Source organism: Euprymna scolopes, chromosome 30 (genome assembly GCF_053919585.1).
Source record: "Euprymna scolopes isolate OS-2025 chromosome 30, ASM5391958v1, whole genome shotgun sequence".
Classification (NCBI taxonomy): Eukaryota; Metazoa; Mollusca; class Cephalopoda; order Sepiida; family Sepiolidae; genus Euprymna; species Euprymna scolopes.
In genome coordinates this window covers 91,675,330-91,702,818 of record NC_136511.1, presented here as the reverse complement: position 1 = coordinate 91,702,818, position 27,489 = coordinate 91,675,330, and the positions used below count along the sequence as shown (strand labels likewise).

General features: G+C 39.1%; 1 protein-coding gene across 13 annotated transcripts in view; it reads right to left on the bottom strand.

The window, feature by feature from the left end:
* LOC145254565 (dual specificity calcium/calmodulin-dependent 3',5'-cyclic nucleotide phosphodiesterase 1A-like) overlaps window positions 1–27,489 on the bottom strand; it is a 1,571,136-nt gene that overhangs the window by 299,624 nt on the left and 1,244,023 nt on the right. For all 13 annotated transcript variants that reach the window (XM_080113160.1, XM_080113150.1, XM_080113152.1 and 10 more), the window contains 2 exons: window positions 14,197–14,379; window positions 5,638–5,704 (listed from right to left, as the gene is read on the bottom strand). In XM_080113160.1, the coding sequence (XP_079969286.1) occupies window positions 5,638–5,704; window positions 14,197–14,379 (250 nt within the window). The remainder of the gene's footprint in view (window positions 1–5,637; window positions 5,705–14,196; window positions 14,380–27,489) is intronic.

Here is a 27,489-nt window from a genome sequence, read left to right as displayed (position 1 = left end):
AGAATGTGAATGTCTGTGTTAGGGAATTCGATACAGAGAAGCTATGTGTGCTGCTGCCACCTGAATCTGTGTAGCTCAATAAACAAAGCCAACTAGTGTGGTAGGCATTAAAATTCCCAAATGCATGTACTTAGGTGAGTAAGGAGAGTGCTATATCTATACTGTTAGGAACATATTAGAGTACAATTTCAATTTGACGAAAAATCGTAGAGAAAAAATAACTAACATGATGTAAGGCTAGTCTACAGCACATGACGGCCTACACATCGGATTCTAGATTGCACTCTCTAATTAAAGGGAGGGTGTTATGAATGTAGACTCCAAGTCCATTTATATGTCTGAGGCTTTATGGCTATTTGGTCATGTTGAAGCAGTTAGAGGTTTCACTTAATCGTAGGATATCCGGGAAGTTTATTAGGAGAAAAAATTCTACATCATCTAGATTACTTCTAAACCTACAAATATTTATTGAAACAATCACCAAAAATAATCGTTTTCCATCCAAATACATTTCCTCTCCTCTACCTGCCTGTTTCCATTGTACAAAGTCATTCCGCCACACAATCACTGATAGTAAATTCATAAAAATAGATACTACAAAACTGTTTGAGGAAAATATAATAGAACTTTGAATTTTTCCTTGCAAGCACAAGTTCTACTAGCATCAAATAATACCCCCCCCCAATAAGAATGGTAACTAATTTCAGCAACACCATTAATAGATTCAGGAAACTAGACATCCTATGCCCTATATACCAACACTGTAGAAGAAACAGTCCTGCATAATAGTAGTAACTTTTAATTCTTGTAATATGGGGCTATCTTATTGGAAAATTTTCTACCAGATGCTCTACATTCTATCCAATCGTTGTTTTGCACAGATACGAATGTCACCCCAGCAGTAAATGATATTTCAATTACTTTATGTGTCAGAAATCACACCAGATTATGATTGCACCTGATACTTTACTGAAAATCGATCATCATTTCAGTCTTTTTGGCATCAAAAGTACTTTCAATATTCAAGATTTATCTCCCTAATCAAATAATACTATAAGTCCAGTGAAGCTTGCATGCCACCTGTTAGTGGATCACTGAGAAGAAAACTGTAGTACTTACCAACAAAACAAACACCCACGTGTTTGTGCCTTGTGTAGGCATGCGCAACAACAAAACTTGGGTTTTTATAAGCAGAAGTCTCGAGGTTGTCAGGAATCTCCGGGCGCATGCGCAAGAGGAGGGATTGAGAGAGTGGTATAAAAGGCAGGTCAAGTGAGAAGGTTGTTGTTGTTGTCATTGGACTTACAGTGACGCATGCGTTAGCAGTTGATTAAGAAGTTGTTTTTTTGTGTCAAGTCGTGCACCTCGGTGAAGATGAAGGTCATATAAGTCATGCACGTCGGTGAAGGTGAAGGTCATGAGCGATTTCGTTTTCTCTTTTCCTGGACAACTATGGCTGGGGCAAAGTTTGATTAAAAACTGATACCCGAATTCAACGGATCCACTTCTGTTGTCGACTGGGTCGAAAGGGTTGAGCTGACCTGCAACCTCTGTGAAGTAAAGGGGGTGCATACCGTGATTCCCCTGAGATTGGCTGGAGGTGCCCTGAGTGTGTATCAGCAACTTAGTGCCGTGGAGAAGGGTGATGTTACCTCTATAAAAAATGCTTTATACAAGGCATTTTCCATGGATCCCTGCACGGCCTACGAAATATTTGCCTCTAGGAAGCTCATGCCAGGAGAAACCGTGGACGTCTTCTTCGTGGAGCTGAAGAAACTTGCAGTTCTATTTGGCAATGGAGTGTCAGAGCAGATACTGGCGTATGCGTTTGTGGCCGGCCTTCCCACCCATGTTAAGCAACTGTTGAGGGCTTCCACCAGCGTATCTGTAACGCCCATGGAACATTTGTTGGAACATGCTCGAGCCATTATCAGAGATGAGGAGGACCTGAGGGAACCTGTTGTAATGATGGCGCAGGCAGCCAAGACTAATGCTGAAAAGAGTCCCAGTTTAAGACCCACGACCAATGGGAGATGTTTCTGCTGCGGCCAGCGAGGCCATTTCACAAGAAGTTGTACTAACAAGGGGCGGGGGCGCCCGCGCTGTTTCCAATGTGGTAATTATGGACATTTATCCCAAAATTGTGCGGGAAATGCATCAGGGGGCAGGACGTCAGCACCGCCCTGTTCCCCGGACAAGATTTAATTGAGGCGCAACCGACAATACATGTGTACGTGGACCAAGTGCCTTGTTCAGCTCTTCTCGACTCCGGGTGCTCACACACCATCATGAGTGCCAAGTTATGTCGAAACTGGACAAAGCAGAACATAAAAGTAACCACAATAATGAATACGAGAAGGAGCTTGAGGCATGGATCCAGGATGGATGGCTGATCCCCTACCCCAACAAGCTGGGACCACCCAAGGGTCTGATTCCCTTAATGGCGGTAGTCCAGCATAACAAATCAAAAGTTTGTCCGGTGCTGGACTATCGTGAACTCAATAGATACATTGAGATGTACACTGCCGATGCTGACGTGTGTGCCAGCAAGCTGAGAGAATGCCGGCAGAAGGGCTTCAATGTGTCTATAGTAGACTTGCGGAAGGCTTATTTGCAGGTGCGAGTGGATGAGACATTGTGGCCGTTCCAGACAGTGTGGTTCTGGGGTCAGAGATACTGCCTTACTCAACTTGGCTTTGGGCTGAATGTGGCACCGCAAATTATGAAGACCATTGTAAATGCAGTGTTGTCCCAGGAAAAGACCACTGAAGACGCAACATAGGCCTATATTGACAATGAAGATATACAATCTGCGTCGCACGTCAGAGAAAAGTTAGCTCAATTCGGGTTGGAGTGCAAGGATCCTGAACGTCTGAGGGATGGAGCACGGGTATTAGGATTGGACGTCTGCAGGAAAGACGGTACCTTATGATGGAGGCGCTGCAGTGAGATTCCAAACATCCCTGATGTTATTACGCAGCGGACTATTTTTTCCTTGTGTGGGAAACTTATTGGTCACTTACCAGCGTGTGGCTGGCTCCGAGCAGCTGTGGGCGTCATCAAACACAGGGCAAGTTTAGTAACTACAGGTTGGGATGATGTATCTGATGATGCTCTTCTAACTCTGATGACGGCGGAAAATCTAGAGAGAGTTGACAAGGAGGACCCGGCCTGTGGAGAATGGTGTGTCGATGGGAACACTGTGAATGTGTGGGTTGACGCTTGTTCTTTGGCATTGGGAGTGTTATTGGAGCAACGTGGAAATGTAATTGAAGACGCGTGCTGGCTGCGACCCATGAATGATGCTCAACACATCAACCTGGCGGAACTGGATGCTGTTGTGAAGGGTTTAAATCTAGTACTGCAATGGCAGTCAAAGAAGTTGCACTTGTACACGGATTTTCTCTGCGTCTATCACTGGGTGTCCGACACTCTTTCGGGACGAACGAGAGTCCGCACTAAGGCAGCCAGAAGAGTCTGGTATCAGAGTATGACCTGTTGGTGAGTTTAACGCTCGTGGCATCACACTGTAATCGTGCAGACCAACTAACCCGTGTGCCTCACAAATGGTATGAAGCTGTGAAGACAGGCGTGGAGTTCGCTGCTCAATCTTGCGCAGTTGGCACGATTAGTTCATGCCAAATACAAAGAATTCATGTGCAGAGTGGACATCCAGGTATCAAAAGAACTCTGTATTTTGTGAGGTGTGTGGACCCGGGAGTGACCAGGGCAGATGTCAGGCAGATCATCAAGCACTGTGAGGCATGGCAGTCTACCGATCCTGCACCTGAGCAATGGCAGAAGGGGCGATTGGAGGTTGAGCATGTGTGGCAACGAGTAGCGATGGATATTACCCATTACAGTGGTAAGCCCTTTCTAACTCTTATCGACTGTGGACTCACTCGTTTTGCGGTGTGGCAGCAAATGACCAGGCAGGACTCAGCGAATGTTGTCTGCCAACTGTCATCTTTTCTGAACGAGGTGCACCGGAAGAGATATTGATGGACAACGATGCTGCTTTTTGTAGCCACCAAGTTCGGCAGTTGTTGAATGAGTGGGGTGTCCGACTACGACTGCGATGTGCTCATATGCCATCAGGGAATGGCATTGCTGAGAGGAGCCATCACAGCATCAAGAGAATTGCTGCCAGAAAGCAATGCACCATTACGGAGGCCACGTATTGGTATAACATCACACCAAAGGATGGGAAGACACTAACAACAGCACCGGCTAATGCCATACACACACCGTGTTAGGATAAAGGGCATTGACACTGTCCAGCCAATCGACGACTAGAGTCATGACAAATACAAGGTAGGGGATCCAGTTTGGGTAAGACCCCCTGGAAACCGGTGCACCACCAAATTCAAGCGAGGACGAATATCTGGAGTGGTCAGCCAGCAGTCGGTCCTTGTTGATGGAAACCCATGCCATGTGCGCGATCTTCGCCCAGCTAGTGAAGTACATTCCACAACTACAGAAAGCGATGAATCATCAGATGATAAGCTGCTGATAAGTGAGGTCACCAAGCAAGGGAGTGGTAGTTGTAGTTCGTCTGATCAGGCAGGATCAGAACCAGAACCAGAACCACACCCAAAACCAGAACCACACCCAGAACCAGAACCAGAACCACACCCAGAACCAGAACCAGAACCTGAATCCGAGATTGTAAATACCGCCCTTCATAGAAGCCAGCGAACTAAGAGGCCACCCCTGGAGTGCACTCTATGTGATCATCAGATCAGGGGGGAGTGTAGTACTTACCAACAAAACAAACGCCCATGTGTTTGTACCTTGTGTAGGCATGCGCGACAACAAAACTTGGGTTTTTATAAGCGGAAGTCTCGAGGTTGTCAAGAATCTCCGGGCGCATGCACAAGAGGAGGGATTGAGAGAGTGGTATAAAAAGCAGGTGGAGTAAGAAGGTTGTTGTTGTTGTCATTGGACGTTACAGTGACACGTGCGTTAGCAGTTGATTAAGAAGTTGTTTTTTTGTGTCAAGTCGTGCACCTCGGTGAAGGTGAAGATAATATAAGTCATGTACCTCAGTGCACAACTTTCTAAACCGACAGAAGCGAACATCCCTTGTGAAGAACAAGTTGATAATGATTTCCTGGCCGAACCACTATGAAGATCTTGCAGAATACGAAAATTTCCTAATTTTCAAAGATTTTGTTATTAAATAGGATACTATTACATAATTACATATTACTATTACATATACAAAAAAGATAATTGCTGAAAATAAAAACATTTCATTGTTAAATATGACACTTTTAACTCCTTCTTATACAGTTTAAAGGGGAAAATATTGTAAATAGCATTCCTTAAGACTCTGCCGTTTGCCTGAAGTGCCTTTAATATTCGTTTGTAATTACATTTTTACTTATGCTATACTGGTCTCTTATTATTTTTCAACATATAAGATTTCCTGCTTGGAGTGGAGGAGGGGGCGAAGATGATCAGAAGTGAAAGATAAGCACGTTCAGCATTGGTGATTTTAAAGACATTTATGATTTGATATTTTGGTTCGCAGAAATTCGGAATTACCATTAAACTACTATTTGTTTGAGCTCATGCCTAACATAAATGGGATTTTATGTTTACCATCATTCCGATTTTAGAATTGCTACTTACCTTTAATAATAGGAGTACATTCGAAGGAATTTGCAAACCAATTGCACTTGACATTCGCCGGTAGATTCTGAGAAAATATATGATCTCAATTATATATTTTTTCAAATTATTATATAGACATTATATCCAAATAATTATATAGACATTATCCACAAATTATGATGTAAATATTATACACAAATTATTATATAGAAATTTATGACCAAATTATTATATAAACATTATATCCAAATTATTATATGGGGATTATATTCAAATTATTATATAGGCATTATAAAAGTCTATCTTTTTGAAAATTCCTGTTTTAAAAACAAAATTTTCACTTATAATCTGAATAAAAGGATTTTATGAAACAATACGCATATGAATGAAATAAACATATTAAAAACATATACGTATATGAATAAAATAAACATATTAAAAACATATACGTATATGAATAAAATAAACACATTAAAAACATATACGTATATGAATAAAATAAACACATTAAAAACATATACGTATATGAATAAAATAAACACATTAAAAACATATACGTATATGAATAAAATAAACACATTAAAAACATATACGTATTAGGGCAGGTCGATTTTGGAACCCCGGTGAGGCATTAGGCAATGGTGATGATAGTTGGGGTTTGACATAGAAAAGACCTACACGAAATGTTTTTCTCAAAATCGTTATCTTTGCTTGAGGAAATGACTTTAAAAGTTGAAAAATTGAAGTGATTAAAAGTTTTTCGGTGAATTGTCAAGAACGTCCCGTCATCAAAACAATCCGTACTGTTAAGAAAATAGAATCATTATTTAGAATAATTTTTAAACTACATTTTTAAATAAAATGAGTGATAATAATGCATTAATAAAATAAATATTAAGTGTAAAGGCAAAATTATGTTTTTTTTTAAATAATAACGACCAAATTTCGCTTTTTCATTTCAGAAACTTTTTTTGGGTGGAAACATTTTAGATTTCACCGTCACAAAACACGCTCGTTATTGATATTGAAAATTAACGTTTGTTTATTATTTAATTTGAAAACATTACGATTTAGGTTTAATTATTTCGAAAGGAAAAACGAAAAAGACTTGTTTAAAATACCTATATACATACTAGTGCATGAGCTGGCCTGGGCGTGGCTTATCACTCGCTCGGATTTCTCCGTAAAATGACGTCACATGCTGCCATCTGACGGAGAAAATGGACGAGGGGTGGGGGTGGGGGGCTTACAGAGAGAGAAAACGCGAAAAAATAAATGGCCGAAAAAATAAATGGGGGGGCTAGAGCAGAGCGCCAAATACAAGTTTCCAGAATATTTCATCACGAAACTGTTTGAACAAATTAATTATAGCATTTTCTTTAATTACTATAAGTCTTGGCCTTCGGGACAAGATCAAAGTGTAGTATCTGTTCTTCAGATGCTGCACTTCTATTTCTTGTTCTCTTTCGGTGGAGGAGAAATCCTTCACGACTGAGACAATTTTTATTTTTGTACCTTTTCTCCACGTTAAAAAACGACCCTGGTGTCTAACTCTGTCCCGTGGGGAGGCATAGTAAATAGGTACTATAAAATTAATATAGTGGTAAAATTATTTAAAACATTATGACAAGTTTTCTTCTATTTGACTCCCATGCATGTGAAAAATAATTACGGTAAGTTTTTCTGTTATTATTTGACAATAAAAATTACTTTGCAACTTACCTGCATCATTCATTTTTCTATTTAAAAAAGTAGTAATTATTTAAAAAAAAAAAAAAAAAAAAAAAAAAACGGGGTATGTTTTATGGCATTTCAGAACTTCGCAAGGTTAGTCGAAACCGCTCTAACATTCGATATGAAATAAAAAGCACTTAAAACTACTTAAAAATACCAACGAGTGATGCAGATAAGTTGGAAAGTAACTTTTATTCATAATGTTACCATTTATTATTCTTTTAATGGCTAATTTCGTGAATTTGACCTTTTTTTGAAATGGTTTGGCTTCTGTTTTCTTTGTTTTTTTAAAAATAATTTTACCACTATATTAATTTTATAGTACCTATTTACTATGCCTCCCCACGGGACAGAGTTAGACACCAGGGTCGTTTTTTAACGTGGAGAAAAGGTACAAAAATAAAAATTGTCTCAGTCGTGAAGGATTTCTCCTCCACCGAAAGAGAACAAGAAATAGAAGTGCAGCATCTGAAGAACAGATACTACACTTTGATCTTGTCCCGAAGGCCAAGACTTATAGTAATTAAAGAAAATGCTATAATTAATTTGTTCAAACAGCTTCGTGTTGAAATATTCTGGAAACTTGTATTTGGCGCTGCTAGCCCCCCCCCCCTGTCGGCCATTTATTTTTTCGCGTTTTCTCTCTCTGTAAGCCCCCCACCCCCACCCCTCGTCCATTTTCTCCGTCAGATGGCAGCATGTGACGTCATTTTACGGAGAAATCCGAGCGAGTGATAAGCCACGCCCAGGCCAGCTCATGCACTAGTACCAAATAGGGTAAAATAGTGGTAATACTCCAATTTTATATAAAAAAAAATAGTCCATACAATTTTATCCAATACATTCTTTACGAAACATAACCACGTAAATTTTCGAGTTTTCCTACTTAATAAAAAATACTTTGCAGAAAATTAGTGTCAAATTTTTATTTCTTTTATTTTTAGGGAGTAATTGTTTTTAAGCAGTGTTTTTTTTTTCTAAAATTATAATTTTAAAATCAGATAACCCACAAAGATTAATATTAATACAAGTAAATAAGAAAACTCCTTTAAAGGTTTTTTGTTATGTGTGCATCTATGTTTTTGTGCTAAAATAACTTTGTTATTTAGAAAGCCATTCTTAATATGGGAAGGAGGTTGTATTTGTAACTATTCTGTATTTCACCTAAAAATTTAATAAACAAAAATTTCATAAAAATTAAATTTAACTTGAAAATACTATTAAAAATAGCATAGTAACATAGATGCACAAGCACTGGTTTTTCAAACTCTAAACACTAAACACTCGTTTAAAATGGCACAGCTACAGCAAGAATGAATCTCTTTATGGATAAATTCATGTTATCGAAGGAGGAGCTAAAATCTGCTAAAAATGTCTAAATTAAACATATTATGGCTCTGATTTGGTTTTATCCTCTCTCTTCAATACATCTACTTCAACTCTACAAAGTTTTTCATTATTTCTTATAACTAGCACTTATTTTTTTACGTATGAAACTGGAAGATAGCCCAATACAGTTTCCTTCAGTTATAATCCATTTATTTATTTTACTTTTCAGATTAGAATGTCAGTAAAAGCACGACATTCAGTTTTAACCCGTGGTTCACAAAATTTGCTGGTCCACCTTGTCATTTGGATGAAACAGTATCCCAACTTCACGACAAGTCATCCAGTTTAGTTATTTCCTCGAAAACAGTTATCCCCACTTAAAAAATGGTGAGATTTCTAAGTTAATTGCCAAGGAAATAATTAGTATTCAGCAAGCAGTCAAACCACAATTGCCCTTGTTAAAGTAATATTATATAGGACAGAAGGTCAATATATTTTGCTATAAGAGGGAAAACAGATTGACAGGAAATCTCTTGCAACAATCAAAGTGAACAGAATGAAGGAACAGATACGCAGACTGTTTGATATATCTTTTTGTAGCTATAAACTTTCTGTCTTGAAATCTGATGACTTTGCAGTAAAGTGCAAGACAAAAAATTGTCAAACAAAGCACATAATCTGCACTTGTCCTTCTAATAAGGAGGTAAAATTAATTCTATAGATTCACCTGCAATTATGTTCTTTTTTTGTGGAAAATAAAATAATATATTGGTATTTATTATGTAATCTGGCTCTATTATTAAACATACAAATTTTCCAATTTTCAGGTTCTACTAGAAGAACTACCATTTACAGCAATTTTTAAATTAATTGATGGAACAACAAAAAGCCTAACAACATTTACTGGTCCTTTGGGTAAACTTTGTATCAATAATTATCAAGATTTGCCTCAAGTAAAATTCTAAAAAATTAGTGTCCCTCCCGATCATCATTATCTGACAGCAGAAGAAACAAATAATTTAAGTGTGAAGACCAGAGGCTACTTTTTGAGTATGCTGTTGGCATTTCTTGTGGAGAAGTTAACTTAGAAAATTGGGCTCTTGAATCAAGGAAGATGGCTAACATAAGCCACAAGATTAATGTGTTTATGGACTAGAGTTGTCTATCCTCAAACACTGTGATAAATTAAACATTTTGGTCAAATTTATCATCCAAGTGTATGCAGTTTGTTGAGATCAAAACCAACAATATTTTTTTTTTAACCTACAACAGTATATTTTAATATGATTCAGAGAACAAAACAGTTAACTGAAATCCAAATTACTGTTTTAAACAGTTCAAAATATAGTGCTTTTGCACTACTTCTGGAAAATATAATATCGATGATAAACTCAGATGAATTGTCCATTAGGTAAATAAATATTTATCCATTAAATTTTATTAGTTTTCTTAATTTACCCAAAACAATAGTTAGTTTTATTCATATTATATCGCAAAAATATTTTTTTTTAAATAAGTGTTTTCAAATAATTTTGTTTTTTTGTGTTGTTTTTTTCCAGAAATAGTGAACAACTTAAAAAAAAAAAAAAAAATTGAAAAGATTACTGCTGTCAATTTTGCAGCCACACATTGGTTCAATTTGATTGATTTTTTTTCAAAAAGTTGTATATAGGCAGGAAGCAAGACATAGATACATTATTACAAAGTCATCGTGCTAGCAAATTAGATCTTCATTTTCCTCAAAAGGAAATTATGCAGAACAATTTAGTTCTATTATAACAGTTTATATTATTGCATTCAATAAAAAATTAAAATACATGGTTCTGTAACTTGTATCAAGTTGTTATAGTGTGTAATACATCTTCACATATCTTTTTGAATTGTGAAATTTAAAAGACTTAGTTGCTAATTAGCTTTTTTTACAATTTTTTTTTAATCAATGCAGTAAAAGTTGAGAAAGTTTGCTAGTTGTGATTCATAATTAAAATTATAATTCATGTATTTATTTTTCTTTCAATGTATTTCATATAAATATATCAATTTTAATTGAATATTTTATAAAAATAGTGAAATTTCAAAGTCAGTGTTGTGAAAAATGCTATGAAAATGAAGGATTTTTCAGCATTTTTCTACACGATTTTTAAAATTAAATGCTCAATGTTCTATTCAAGAATGGAATCTAATTTTTGGTATATGTTCTTATCACTAACTATCATCACCAGTGCCGCCATGTTGATTTTCTGAAAAAAGTTACAAATCGACCTGCCCTAATATATATATATATGAATAAAATAAACACATTAAAACCATATACGTATATGAATAAAATAAACACATTAAAAACATATGCGTATATGAATAAAATAAACATATTAAAAACATATACGTATATGAATAAAATAAATGCATTAAAAACATATGCGTATATGAAAGAAATAAGCACATTAAAGAAAATTATGAAACAATATGAATGAAATAAACACATTAAAAAATATATTTAAATTCGGCTTCAGAAAAAAAAAAACGATTTGTACATTTTCTTTGCTATACGCATGTTTCTGCAACTACTTCATTCATGTTTAAAGTTACAGCTCGAAATTAAGTTACATTTCTGAAAAATTCTCTTTTTTAGCAGCTTTCATTTTTTTAAGAGACAACAAACATTTAAATATAATATTTAGTTAATATTTGCAATTTGTTTCATCTAAACAATGCAGAGATGTGAAATCAATTAACGACAAAAGAAGATCCCAGCTGGAAGCAGGAAATTAAATCATTTCATTAATTTACTGTGAATATCAATGACTGAGTATATTTACCGATTTTTCAGTTTCTTCAACTATCCTAAATTCGTAATCTGCTGAGAAAATCGTTGAAGTCCATATTATGTTTGGGTTCAGAGATTTGTAAAAGTGTTCATGTTTTATGTTAAATTTTGTTATTGTCATAAATAATTTTTTTTTTATTAAGGTTTGAAGGTTTAATAACTAAGATTACTCGGTCATGACTGACAAAATGAGAACAATTTTATGCAGGGTTTTGTTTAAAATTCTGTATAGGTTCCTAAGTGCAACATAAAGATTCCTAAGATTGAAAACATTCACCTGAATTAGGTCAGAGGTTACATTAACTGAAAGTTGTGAAAAATATCAATACTCATCTTAAAAGTTCCTAAATATAGGCCTAAAAGAGATTTTAATTGTTAAGTTCCTTGAGTAAATGTTGAACAGCATTTGTATATTCGGATAGGCTGCAGCACCTTTTGTTTATCATGTGAAATACAATTGCAAACAGATTCAGGTAAGCCTGGATCATAAGTATCTGAAACGTTTCTCAGCTTAAAGCATTACACTTTGTCAAGTATTAATATAGTGTGAGGTTAGGCATGTAATAAATTTCAATTATTATTTGAAGTTTATCTTCATTGCTCAATATTATAACTAAAGAGAAATCAGAATAGCAAGAACAATTAGCCTCTACTCACCTATGACATTAAAACTTTTGAAATTTAGTTAAATTTCATAATTTTTTGTTTATAAATCAAATAGAACCACAATAATGAAAGTTTTATTTATTAGCTAATGTTTTTTTAATTTCTTATCAAGTTAGAAAGTTTTGTCCGTTTTTCTTAAGATAAATTTCTAGTTGAATTTCATCTTTGAAATATGCTGAAATTAATTATATTTTCTTGTCTTTCAGATATTATCAATTGTATCTGTCATCATTTTAACTCCAAGCAAAGAACAGATTCCTTATGATATCTTTTGTGAATTCATTTACTGTTAAATGCTTAGTGACTAATATGATTCTTGGCCTCTATCACTACTAAACTTATTTGGATATGGGTGCGCAAAACCCTCAACACAAAATGATCAATTTTTTTATGGAATTCGCTCAAGACATGAAACCACTTGATGTAAGGAGCTCAAAAATACTATATCAAGGTAAAAAAAAAAGCAGCCAATGATTAGTGTTAAATGGATACGTTCCAACCTAGAAAACGGCAATTCTTCCCCCTTTGTCAGAAACATCATTCATGAAATGTGAGGACTAAAGAACAAAATAAAGGAAGTGAGAGTTATGAGGCTGGCAGGGTTCTCAAGGCAAGCATTGATGTCAAATTCAACACAAAGCAATTCAACAATCAAATGTAAAAGGCAAACAAACATAAGTTTAATAATTGTCTTTTGAATTCACTTTAGATTTTTATCTAAACCTAATTCTCTTTTCACAAACTTACATGAAAGAAAAGTTTGACTAAAAATAATCTTTTATACGTAGCACATTATTTGTAGCAAAAACCTTAGACAAACTATTGAACTTGTGTTGGGCTACTTGCTAGCCTATTGCTGCTTAGTTTAGTTGCTTGCCTATTGTATTTTTGACCTTAAGATTGCTGCATACTTTTTTGAGCTTGCTGTATGTTGGAAATTGGCACTAACAATCAGCCTCTCCCTCTTAGACAGAGTGCAAAATAGAGTTTCTCGCCTAACAGCCCCAGAACTATCTGGCAAGTTCCAGTTTCTCTCATATTATCACAATAGTGCATCTCTGTTGCTTGTTTTAACAAATACTTCCACAAAATTTGATAAACTGCATTTGTACGCCCTTGGCATGAAACTACCTCTAAACTGATTTGCAGCAAAATCTCAACCGTAACTATAGAAGTCATTTGAAGCTGGAAAACATTCTACTCTAATATACCTTTAGAATTTCCTCTCTTTTCCCCCATTTTCTCCGACTGTAACAATATGCAAAAATTAAATCTAAACAAGCATGTTACTGCCTGACTCTCCACTTAGGTTCCTCCTCCACAAATCTGATCCCTATCACGGTAGCTCCTTCCCTCTCAGTGCCAATATTTCTTGTTTTGAGTGAATAAAAGAAAATAAATGAAATGATTGCTTATGTTGACCGTATGCCAAAAATGACCAGCTTCAAATTGAGTTGATGTGGTTGACTGAATTGTGAATATCTATTTTGCTTTATGCATTCTCTTTCTAAATTATATGGAGTCTTTACATTAAAAAGACTTGCTTAATCATCAAAGGTTGGAAAATTTATTCAGTATGATCACTTTCATATTTAATTATGATAATGTTACATCTCACATACAATAAAAGATCGCCTGAAATAATATACATTAACCACTATAATCTTTCAACTTCACACCAATAGATTTTCATCTCTTTAGAATTTTTTTAAATATTTGAGTGAATAAAGGCTTACTTCAAAATAAGTATAAAACGAGTTAATTTCTCTTAACAGGACCGTGGCAGTAAAAAGCAGATAAAAGTGGTCATGAACAAATAAATTTGATGTTTTTATTGTCTTAAAAACGGACAAAACTTTTGTTACAATTTACTATTTGCTGTAATTCAATATTGCATAACAGTTATAAAATATTTGACTTACATATTTCTTGAAAAATTGAAAAATTAAATCCATTACCATTCTATCAATTTGTTTTAATCTTTGTTTTGATCTTAGTGATGTAAATGCTTTTATGCTTACCTATCTACCATAATCCCAGCTCGTATAACATTTGCAACGCTCCTAAATCTTGGTTTCTCTTCTCCTTTCCGCTTGATGTTGTTCATTGATCTGGTGAAGGTCAGTGCCAACCAATCACGCACTTCTGTTGGGACTGCATCAGGCTCAACCTCACTCAGCTCATCATCCTCATCACACAGCCTTCTGCAATGAAATAAAACAACACCACAAAGATTAGATGCAGCATTCACCAACTATTTTCTTCAACATATGTATCCATGCATGCATATATATATATATATATATATATAAAAACATGAAAATCAACTCAAAAATGTAATTGTGCTGCAGTGAGACAGCAGCAGGCCATGTACATATGAAAAACCCAATATTCTTTCAGATAGAGCTTTATAATAATAATAATAATAATAATAAATAAATAAATGACAATGATAAAGAGAACGAAATTATATAATCATAGTGAATATTTCTACAAAAAAATGTTCATGCAAACATGTAATATATATAACAATCAAATTTTGTTTCATTTTCAATCAATTTTTCAAAATGTTCTAAATTCATTTTGTAGTTTTCACGTCCCTTTCACAGTTGAAAATTGGCAATTTATATCCCTCCTTCAAACAATTTTTCAAGAAGGTTGTGCAACGGCATGAGAACTACCACAGCTTTTCTTCTCCTAGACTAGTTACACTAAAAGTCTAATCTACCGAGTCTGGATGTATGACACATAAGATATTTACAATTCATAATAAATAGCTTGAAATTATAATTAATTTAAGGTATTTGTAATTTGGAAATTATATATCAGTTTAAGATATTAGTAATTTTGTAGATTAGTGGCTCCTCTAAGAAATACCGTTTATCTTTGACACCAATATAACCACCAGACTCGACTTTAATCGATTGCCTTTAATTCTAGCAATAAATTCCTGAATTTCTGATAGCCATAAAATAATCACTAGTTTTTAAACTTTAATTTAGTTTTGCTTTGTTTGATGACTCACTACTAAAAAGTTTTGCTGATTTTGAAACTGCAGTTGAGTTTGGATGTTTTGTGGTCTAGAATCGCCACCAACATATTTGCAAAACTTGCTTTATGAAACAAACCTCTTCGTTTGCCACTTAATTGCGACTACGGACACACGCCAGTCAAGGTTCACATTTTAACAATCAGTTCGGTAGAAATTGAGTTATTTTGGGGGCAGTCGTTTTGAGAAGTCCTAAAAGATCAGTCCTTCCAGACTTTTGGGTAGAGTAATTTTATTGCTTACTACCTGAGGTGCCTCAGCTGAAGAATGCCGATCGGACTGCCCAGGTAATTTTTAAAAGATCAAAATGTTCCTCCTTCAGAGGTGCTGATTTAACTCTGACCACCTTCCGATCTTGTGTCATATCATTCTCTGGTGAAAATGAAGTAAATACTGCATTTTGGCAAGGGGCAAAGTGTAGTTATCTTCATCTTTAATTTTTGTTCAAATTCATATAATGCCCTTTTTGGGTGCTAGATTATAAAAAAACTATCTTGAATCTAACTCTGTCCTCACGAAAATGTAATTAGATAAGAACCATCGAATTTTCATACAGAAATCTTTGTACTTGGAAAAGTATGAATAAAGTTATAGAAATTGTTTGTAAAGAATATTTTTGTCAATTTATGAACAAATTTTGATTTGCTAAACTTTCAAGTCGAATATCTCATAATTCCAAAAAAGTGTGCAGATAAGAATTTACGCCACTTTAATTAAAATAAGAAAATATTAAAAAAAACTCATCTTTCAAATAATTTTTTAAATATACTTTGAAAGATGAGTTGTTTTTATTATGTTTATACAATTATATTCTTATCTTTATGAACACATAATCTCTCTCTCTCTCTCTCTTTATGTGTGTGTATGTATGTGCATGTACATGTGCTATATATATATATCTATAATATAAAGCTGAATGTGTGTGTGTGTCTGGTCACGAATAGGCTCCTATATAGTTGACTATTTTAAAAAACTGATTACATACAATGATAGAATATGTATCGAGACACAGGAATGGGTATGTTTGATCTGGCAGAACGGTAGTTCATTAAAATTGTGGGGTCTGCGTTCGCACCTGGTCCACAAAGCATGGAAATAAAAAATTAAAAAAAAACGTTTACAAGTGTTTTTGATATAGATGTACATAAGAATACTTTGATAAGTATGTTTTAACTTAAATAGGGATGGTATAATAAAATTGTCGGGTCTGCGTTCGTGCCTGACCTCCATAGAATGGAAATAGGCACAAACTTTAATAAAGACTTTTCATTTCTATCTGCGTAAGTATACTTTGATAATTATGTTTCAGTTTGAAGAAATATGGTATAATAAAATTATGGGGTGTTCGTTTGCACCTGAGCTCCATAGAATGGAAATATGTCACAAAGTTTAACAAGGTTTTTTTTAATATAGATCCACAGAATATTGTGATAAGTGTTTCAATGTGGTATAATAAATTATAGGATTTATCTATTTTATTTTTGCTTTCATCATATTTTGCTTTGGTTTTGATACCCCCAAATTCAATCCAAATTTACAACCCTTCCTTTTCATAAGCTAGCATACTTTCATAAATCAGAGTCCATTTTCTGTAGGCTGTTTTTGAACCCAGTCAACGACGGGTACTTTTGCTAGTATATATATATATATATATATATATATATATATATATATATATATATATATATATATATATCCCTAAATGTACAATGATAATACATGATGGAGGGGAGACTAAAACTTGCTGCTACGGTTTCAAATGATCTGAAATAACAGCAAGAGGAGACTTGATTCATATGTTATATCTTCCCTCTTTGGTTTTCATACATAAAGTAAATTTCACAGTGTATAAGGCTTATTTGATACTGTAATTATTCATAATCGTACCCTATTTCTAAAAGAGAGGAGATATAACATATGAGAAATATTTGGAATCAAGTCTCTCCTTGCTGTGTTTCAAATGAACTGAAATCAGTTCATTTGAAACAATAGCAGCAAATTTTAGGCACCCTTCATCAAAGCCAGAGGTTTTGAGGAAATATTAGATATTTTGTAATTCATGTGCAAAACTAAAAAAACAAATGATTTAAAATTTTTAATACCTTAAGCAATAGTTGCTCTTATGATTCCACTTTCTGCAAGGGTGCCCGCAAAGCGCGGATATCTTTGCTAGTATATATATATATATATATTCAAATTGCCCGGGTGTGTGGAGGTGTGTGTTGAGCAAAAAAAAAGAAAAGAAGTGGTAGTAGGAAGGCAGGCTCGAACACATACCGCGAAGGAGGAAAAGAATGGGGAAAAACATGACGTCATTGCTGTTACGACCACCACCAAACCGGAAGTGACAAAGATTTAAATTAAGGCTAGACAATCGAAAAAAGGGGATGAATTTTAAAAATATTGGCGAAAAAAGCGACCCCTCCCTGTTGAAAAGTGCTCAGTTGAGGGTGAAGAAATTAATGTTTTTAGCCAATGTTTTGGTATTTGTCGTCTGATCTTGTGAAACTCTGCCACCTCTGTTGAAAGTTTTAGGCAGACATGCAAACATACATACATACATACATTCATATACTGGTAACTAAAAATTTTCGACCCAAACCGATTAAAAAGCTTGGCATATCTCTGAATACCCTTTATGTAAAATTTCAAATATTTTGACCAGAAATAATCTGAGTAATTTGGTAGAGACTGTAGAGGTCAAATTTTTTAAAACTTTGACCTCTATTATGACTCCTTAACATTTATTGTTTTGGGCTCAAATCAAGTTATTAAGTTAGATCCATGTCCAAAGAACCTATATCTAAAATTTCAATTGTTTATACCCAAAATTGGCGGAGGAGTTGGTAGAGTTCTCAAAGGTCAAATCGTTGAACTTTGACCCCTTAACAGCTAAATTTCTGTTGTTCTTGGCCTTCGGGCCGGGATATCTGCCACCGGGCTCTCGAGCTAGGTTTAAGGCGCTTAACTGTTGTCACTTTGACTTACTAACCTTGGTTAGTGGGACCCCCTTTTTTGGGGAGTCAGGACCCCTTTTGCTTCCCCCAGGACCGACGCCATTGTGTGGTAGTTTGGACCCAAAACCGATCCCTTCTTTGGGAGTTTGGTGTTTTGGGATCGACAACACTTTCTTTGGTAGACGCGACCTGGTCTTTTGGGTACTTTGTTTCCTCCTCTCTTGAGATTGAAATGGTCTATTTTCTCCACACTTCGCCCTAGCAGCACTCTGACCTGCTAGGCAACCACTGTTCTTCCTTCACTGCTCTCCCCCTAACAGAGGATTGAGCAGACTGGGGCCACTTTCTGGCTTCCTTGTTTTGTGTTTGTGGGAAAGATTTTTGGGGGATTTTTTCTTCTTTCCGCTCCCCTCTCGGGGTAGAAATGTCTTTTCTTAATTTCGATGCAGCACTCTGACCCATTAGCACCCACTGCATCTTCCTTCTCTGCTCTCTCACGGGGTCCGAGCTGCTAACCCAACGTGTCCGCAAGGGGAGGTCAAACCTCTGTTCTCTTCTAATCCCCCCTCCACCCCCCCATTTCCCCCTACTTTTTCCTACTTTTTCTTTTCTCCCTGCTACACTTTGGTCTGCGTCAGCGGCTTGTGCAACACCTCCATGATGCCGGGCAGAGGGGGCATACCATCCCAGATGCACCACATTGCTCCCCTAGAAAGCTCCCTGATGGAGGGAGCAACTCCCAGCTACCCAGAAGAAGAGGAGAAAGGCAGGTTAGGGCCACAGCCCACAGCGACCCTAGAGAATCCACCAACTGGAGCTTGGAACTTGCTCCCCAAGAGGAGCACTTCCCGGCCGAGGGAGCAAAGGTAACGTCTGATAAGGAAACAAGGCATGTTTCAGGTGGGCCACACCCGGTGGCACCCCTTGCACCTCAATCCTCGTTGGCCGAAGACGACCCCTCCACTCCTGCTCCCCACGAAGGCAACCACCCCCAGAAGAGGAGGAGAAACCAAGGGACAAGGAGACAATGGACGTCGCAGGTGGACCATAGCTGGTGGAACCCCCGGCTCCTCAGTCCACCACACCATCATCCAAATGTAGCACTCCAGTTCACCAAGAGGACAACCCCCTCATGGAAAAAGGGAAAAATGATGGAGTAGTTAGAAGGACTAAAGCACTAATCAATGAAGCTATAGCATCTTTAAAGATCCTCGGCGGGGTGACCAAAGATCCAGCCCGCTTCAATGCTCCTCAAGAGACTAAGCCCCAATCAACCACCTCTCCAGAAAGGGAGATACCTAGCAACAGATGTTCAAAATCCAGCAACATCCTGTCAACGAAAACTGGAGCAAAGGCAACCACCATAAGTGGTGGACCACAGCAGGTGGCACCCAGGAGCCAACAACTCACTCCTAGGAGCCAACAACTCCCAGGAAGAAAAAGAAAGAGACCCAGGAGGCAGGCACTGGCAGATTGGCAATACTTCACACCGATTAGCTGGCTCTCATCCCACTGGGCAAACCACCAACCCCCGATCAACAGAAGTAGCAATAGCAACACCCAAGCCAGACGACAGTGTCCTGGACCCCCAGTGCCAATGAGGAAGAAACAGAATGGGGTCCACAAACCCAAATATTCCCTCAGGAATACTGGGGCCTCCTTGAGTCCACTTACAAGGACCTCATGGAAGGGAACGTCATAAAACCTCATCCAGGCACCGCGGAGGACCTTAAGAAGAGAATAGTGTCCTTTGTTACATCGGACATGAAGAAAAGCGGTCTCACAGGAGTAGATAAGGATAACATGGTAGACCTCCTCCTGGATCTGAAGATACCATCAAAATACATATGCAGGAGGAGCTACGCCATGTGGGACATCCTGCTCTCAAACCAAAAAGAGGCCAAAGAGACAGCCAAGAAGACCAATCTGCCAAAATACCAATCCAGCCAGAATACCTCAGCCAAAAGGGTTACCAACATCATCATGCTGAACGTCCCCTGTCTCCTAGGAGCAAAACAACTAGGAGCGGTCAGCCAGTACAGGGACGTGGTGTCAGTGGCCCCAGCAAGCAAGAAAAGAGCCGGATCTACAGACTCCAGATGCGCCTCAACAGAGCCAGCTTCAACCAAATACCAGCGACGTTGAGGTGCAAGGAGGGGACACTGTCTGTCATAGTAGAGGGATGGAGACCACACTGCTGGCACTGTCAGCAGCAGGGGCACATGGCAAAAGATTGCCCCAAAAGAAATCAGACCAAAGCTCCTGCAGCTGCTGACAAGCCTCATGCCCCAGAGATGACAACCAGGTAAGTGAACCCATCCTCCAGCATTAGATGGGTCACATTCACTCGAAAGGGGAAAACAAAGTCCCTCAATTCTGGCCAGCAAGCGGACAAAAAACAAGCGCCACAGCAACAACAAACGCTGCAGCCGATACCATCCAAACGGCCAGAACAAAATGACCAGCAACCGCCGCAGCCAAAGACATCATAACCCGAACAGCAGCAGCAGCAACCGCAGCAGAAGAATCATCATCATCATTATCAACAACAACAAGAGAAGCAGAACAAACCACTCCAGGAACAACGACTGGCCCCCAGACGAACTGAATCGGGGTCCAAGAGAAAGAAGGAATGCTCCTCAGAAGATGAATCTGCCAACGAGAGGGAGAGACCCTCTCCCCGCTCCCCGGTTCATTCGAGGGACAAAAGCGAAAGAAAAAGAAAATTAAAAAGATAGAAGGGGAAGAAAAGGTGACCCCCCCACCCCTTGTGAGCATACACCATCCCAAACAACAACAACAAAACCCACCCCACCCCCAAGCTAGACACTGCACCAACATCAAACACCACACCAACCAGCACACCAACACCCAACACAGCACCAACACTAGACACCACACCCACCACACCAACACTGTACATCACACCAACACCTGACACCGCACCAACACCCACCCCCACACCAATGCAAACTGAACCACCACCCCAAAGAGAAAAAGAAATGAATAAACCCGGGAGAGGGAGGGATCACTCTGCGTCTCGCGGACCAACTAAAAGACAAGAACTCTGTCGAATTGACCCTCTGACTCTGGCAACGGCCCTCTCACATCATCAGAGAAAGACTTTACAGCCACTGCTAGATTGCCAACAGATAGAGGGAAAAGATGTTAACATCCTCTCTAATTTCCCAGATGCCCCGCTCCTAATAACTTTCGTTAGAACTCCAGAGGCTTGCAAGAGCAACTTGTGGTCACTTCTGGAGGTAGCTGAAGGGGCCTCTCCGGGAATGGAACTTTTTAAAAAAAGCAACTCTTCCCTTGACGAACTGTCAAAACAATGCAAGTGTCCCAGTGTGGTCCATCTGTCTCTCTACAGGGCCCTAAAATTAAACTGACCTTTCTCCTAGACGTTGGCGGCATTGTGAGAGAAGGTCAGAACCTGAAAAACCTGGCCTCCTTGAGAATCGCATACAACGTCGGCATCCTTACGCCGACTGACTTTGGAGCCAAGTGCGAGACAACCTAAGGTAGGTACCATGTCTTTAAATTTGGTCAGTTTGAATGTGAGGAGCTTGAGATCACCAGGCTGTCCCTGGGAGTGGATGTTGCTGCGATCCAGGAGACGCATTTCATTTCTTCTGTGGATTGTCAGGTGCTGAACCAGGATTTCAAAGTTTTCTCGGCATATGGCACCCCACGGGGGAAGGGAGTCTCCTTGCTAGTGAAACGGACTCTGTCCGCGACAGTCAACGTTGTTCATAGAGATACAGTGGGCAGGCTGGTCGTGGCTGATGTTGCCGTAAAAGATTCCGTGTTTTGGGTGGTTGCAGTTCATTTGATCAGCACCAATCGCAAGAGGGTCTCATTCTTCAGTCAGCTCGAGGCATTCGTAGATTGTCAGAAGTGGGTAGTGCTAATGGGGGATTGGAATGCCATCTTAAACCCAGCATTAGATAATGTAGGAGGCGAAGCTGACCTGATGGCTAGATGTGATCTGGTCGACAGGTTTCAGGTTGAGCATCCAGGCCGGGAGATTTGGACGTGGACCAATAGCGTTTCCTCCTATCCGAATACATATTTGGAAAGGATACTAGTTAGAAGAGGCGAAATAGATTTATCTTGCCCCAAGTTCACTTGGTTAGGTCAGTCAGATCATAAACTAGTTATGGCCCAGCTGAAACTAGGAAATAGGCCTAAGTTAGCAGAGTACTGGAAGTTAACACCTCCCTTCTGGAGATACAAGCATTTTATGCAGCAGCCCGATCTTCTGGTCCTTGAGTTTAGCGACTATTTGGCCGACTCTCCTCGTCTTGACATGGTTAGAGCGGCTAGTTGTGAGGGCTGGGTGACAGAGCGGGAGGTCTTTACTGTGCTGTAGCAGGTCAGCTGTGACAGATCGCCGGGACTCGATAGTCTGCCATATGAACTGTATTTGAGGCTGTCGCCCATAATTCTGCCTCTTCTGACCGATGTGTTCAACCATTGGTTTGCTCAGGGATCCATTCCATGGCAGATAACCAAGAGAGTGATCACATTGCTGAGAAAAGGTGATGGGCATGGCGGGGAAGAGTTAGACGACTACAGCCTAACACAGAGTTGAAGATTTTTTTTTATCGAATCGGCAACAGGTTGTTATCGACGAGATGGTTGAACTGGAACAGAACCTGTGAAGGGGAGATTGATTCAGAACAACTTGCACCTGATCTGCACGATCATAGAGGGGGGAATAGATGACGACACAGAAGCCGCGCTGATCAACTTAGATCAGTCCAAAGCATTCGATAGAGTCGACCATCATTTCCTGGTATCTGTCTTAGAGTCTGCCGGTTTTAAACCGGACTTCTGCAAGTGGATCTCCATGATGTATCAACAACCCATGGCTGTCATGCAAGTCAACGGAAAATGCTCAAAACCCTTTGTTATCTCTCAGTCGGTTCGTCAGGGATGTCTGCTGTTGATCCCGCTTTACATCCTTGCCTTGAAGCAAGCTGAGACGTAGAGAGGCAAATTCAGCCCTGCGGGAATGGCTCTGCCTGGTGGCCCAGCTGCCAAGGGATCCACGCTTGCCGATGATGTCATGGTCTTTGTGTCGAGCTTCAGAACCATTGAGATCGTGTCAGAGGCGCCCGCACAGTACGAAAGAATCACGGACGCCAAGATAAACCACAGTAAGTCGGTCAGACTGCGGTTGGGCGCCTGGAGTGGCAACGCAAACCTCCTGGCACCCTTCAGCTGGACGGATGGCTCGGTTTGGATCCTTGGCGTGTGGTTCAGACCAAGTCTCCAGCTTGATAAGAATTGGTCGGAGGTACGGTTAAAGGCGGAGGCTGTGGTCAACTCGTGGCTTCCTAGGAAACTTTCCTTAAAGGGTAGAGCTGAGGCATGCACCACCTACGTCTTCCCTCTCATCCTTTATGGACTGGCCATACTTCCCCTACCTGCACAACACCTAAAAGCTCCTTCCTTAGCCACTACCTGATCAACCATGGCACCACGCGATCACTCCTGCCTTTCCCAACCTCATTCTCGACCCCTCTATCGAGAGTCGTCACAAGCCATGGGGAGATTCAGCCATCCTGAAGGAGTGCCGAGCCACGCTAAAACGACTGCAAGTATCCAGCGACCTTGTGACTGCCGCCCGTAGGGAACTCCACAGGGATCTAATGAGGGGGGCCGCTGATGACTCACTATGCGTGCATTTGGATTGGCAGCAGAGTGAGATTCGCTCCGGGTGGAGTTGGGCGCCAGGTTTGAGTCATCTGAACAATTCAGAGTTCTCTCTGACCTGGCGATTGGCCTGAAACGCACTTCCCCTCAACAATATACAATGCAGTTCTGGTTTTTTGGAGTCGCCGGCCTGTCCCTGTTGCGGGACGACGGCTGCAGAAACAACTGATCACGCATTTTTCCATTGCCACAAACTCTGCCAGTACTGGTCGTACGTTGGCGAGGTGACGGCTCGCATCGACCCGAGCATCCTCGCCCGATTACTGTATCAAATGTAGCGGACAACGTGAGGCCGCCATGGGACTAGGAGAGACAAACGGTCTACATCGCAATCCTGACTGTGACGAGAATGGTGATTTGGATGTCAAGACTGCAAGATGGCCGGGGGGTGCTGCCTTTTTCTGATCAGGATCTGATCGCTTTCGTTAAACACCAACTACGGGTAAAGATCAGATGCGACAGAAGAAGACTGAATTGTGTGGCTTTTGAAAGAAGATGGATACAGGTAGCAAGTCTGTGTGTATGAATAGAGGCTAAATTCGAATACATGTTCCCCGCCTAGGTGTGGAGTGCGTGGTTCTGGGGTTTCCGTCGGACCCCCGCCCCTTTCAAATTTTACTTCCTTCAGCCGAATAAATCTTGTTTCCCTTATTAGAAAGCCCCGAAGACCACCAGCCTCTGAAAACAACAATTTATTTGCCCCCCCTCTCGAAATTCAACCCATCTTAGAAGAAATCAAATCAAACACTAAAATCCCCAGCCCTCACCGCCAATTTTTTCTTTTCTCTCCTATTTAGGACACAATCTCTCCCCCTCTATTTAGAGGCTGCCCGCATAACCCTGGTTTCTTTACAAACCAGAGTGAAACCGGTGGTCTAGCATTTCAGACAGGGTTGGAGCGGGCCTTACTAACCACGGTTTTTATTTTTATTTTTTTCTCAAATGAAATTTTATTAATATTGTTATCTTTCTTTGTATTTTTTGATATAAATAAAAAATGTTTTAAATTGGGTTTAAGTAGGAACAACCCCCCCCCCCCTCTTCCCGCCACACACACATAAATACAAATTTAAAAAGATAACTATGATAAAAGATGCTGGCCGAGAGAGAATCTTTTAAAATTTCAAATAGAGACGAGATGGATCAACCAACCTCACCATCCCCCTTCTTTTTGAGTTGGCCCTGTGCCTAAATTTTTTGTTCATTTTCGCAATTGTATTTTTTTCCTGTGAATAAAAAGATTTAATATCTCAAAGTGTAGTATCTGTTCTGCAGATGCTGCACTTAAGGTAATTTGTTCCAGTCAATGGAGGGGAGACCCTCTATACTGGGACAATTACTATTTTTGGTTCCAACCAGAGTGCCCCTTTTGCCTTTTCTTCAAGGAGCTGGTTTTACCCCACATTAAAAACGACCTTGTGTCACATTTTGCTTTGGTGGGAAAGCAAATAAATACTAATAGTAAAGAAGCTTTTTAATCTGAATATTAATATGCACACACACAAAAAACCGAATTCATAGCATTTCTGCCCGGCATTGCCCGGGTCTTTGGAGGTGTGTGTTGAGCAAAAAAAAAAAAGTGGTAGTAGGAAGGCAGGCTCGAACCCGTACTGCGATGGAGGAAAAGATTGGGGGGAAAAAACATGACGTCTTTGCTGTTACGACCACCACCAAACCGGAAGTGACGTAGGTTTAAATTAAGGCTAAACAATCGAAAAAAGGGGATGACTTTCAAAAATATTGGCGAAAAAAGCGACCCCTCCCTGTTAAAAAGTGCCCAGTTGAGGGCGAAGAAATTAATGTTCTTAGCCAAGTTTTCGGTATTTGTCGTCTGAAGAGTCGACCTTAAAACTATACTGATCTTGTGAAAATCCGCCACCTCTGTTGAAAGTTTTAGGCAGGCATGCAAACATACATACATACATTTATATATTGGTAGCTCAAATTTTTTACCCAAACCGATTAAAAAGCTTGCCCTATCTCTGAATACAGTTTATGTAAAATTTCAAATGTTTAGACCAGAAATTGTCTGCGTAATTTGGTAGAGACCGCAGAGGTAATTTTTTAAAACTTTGACCCCTATTATGACACCTTAACATTCATTGTTTTGGGCTCAAATCAAGTTATTTAGAATCGAAACCAAAACGTTCAGCTCACGATTTATTTTTGCCTCTGTCGTCAATAACTGGACTATGAAGACATTTATAATGCAAAGCTAAAAATTCAAACATGAACCAATAGCCACTACGTTATGCATTTGTAATGCCGACGTTCGACCTTCATCTGGCAAATTTCTTTTTTTTTAAATTTCACACTTTTGCACCGATTTTTCCCTGGTAAAACCCAAATATAAAGTTTTGCATGGATTCAAATACCTTATATATGAAGTTTCCTGTCTAGGAGGAGTTTGATAGGCAAAATTTATTAAACAAAAATATATACGTATACATAAATATATATGAAAACAGTTTTGTGTTTACTATAAACTTTTTACACAAATATTATGCAAGTATAAATTATGTAGAATATCTGCATTAATATAATTACACATAATAGTTAACTAAAGATGATCATCTATAAGAACACCGGAGCAACTATTAAGGAATTAATTAAAATGAATGTTTAAAAGAATATGCAAACAGGCTAGATCTTTTGTAAGTGAATGCAATTCCACAACCCATATATAAGAAAGTTGTATTTTCTTTTTAAATAAATAGAAAATGAGGGTTGCCTTTTTTCTGTTGTTCTGGGCCTTCGGGCCAGGATCGTGTCGAGCTTCAGAGACATCAAGATCATGTCAGAGGCGCCCGCACAGTACGAAAGAATCACGGACGCCAAGATAAACCGCAGTAAGTCGGTGGGACTGCGGTTGGGCGCCTGGAATAGCAACGCAAACCTCCTGGCGTCCTTCAGCTGGACGGATGGCCCGGTTCAGATCCTCGGCATGTGGTTCAGACCAAGTCTCCAGCTTGATAAGAATTGGTCGGAGGTACGGTTAAAGGAGGAGGCTGTGGTCAACTTGTGGCTTCTTAGGAAACTTTCCTTAAAGGGTAGAGCTGAAGCATGCGCAACATACGTCTTCCCTTTCATCTTTTACTGACTGGCCGTACTTCCCCTGCCTGCACAATACCTAAACCTAAAAGCTCTTGTCAAACACTTGTCCTTGCTCTTTTGGGACAGAGGAAGACTCTGGGTTAGCAGACAGGTCTGCATTCAATGAGGGAAGTTTTGGAATGCTGGACTTGAAGTGTCATCGAGATGCCGAGAGGCTGGCCTTCAAGAAGAGCAACCGTGGCACCCCACGATCACTGCCGCCTTTCCCAAACTCATTCTCGACCCCTCTATCGAGAGTCATAGCAAGCCGCAGGGAGATTCAGCCTTCCTGAAAGAGTAATGAGCTGTGCTAAAACGACTACCAAGGTCCAGCAACCTTGTGACTGCTACTCGTAGGGAACTCCACAGGGATCTAGTGAGGGGGGCCGCTGACGACCTGTTATGCGCGCGTTTGGGTTGGCAGCAGAGTGAGATCCACTCTGGGTGGAGTTGGGTGCCAGGTTCGAGTCATCTGAATAATTAGGAGT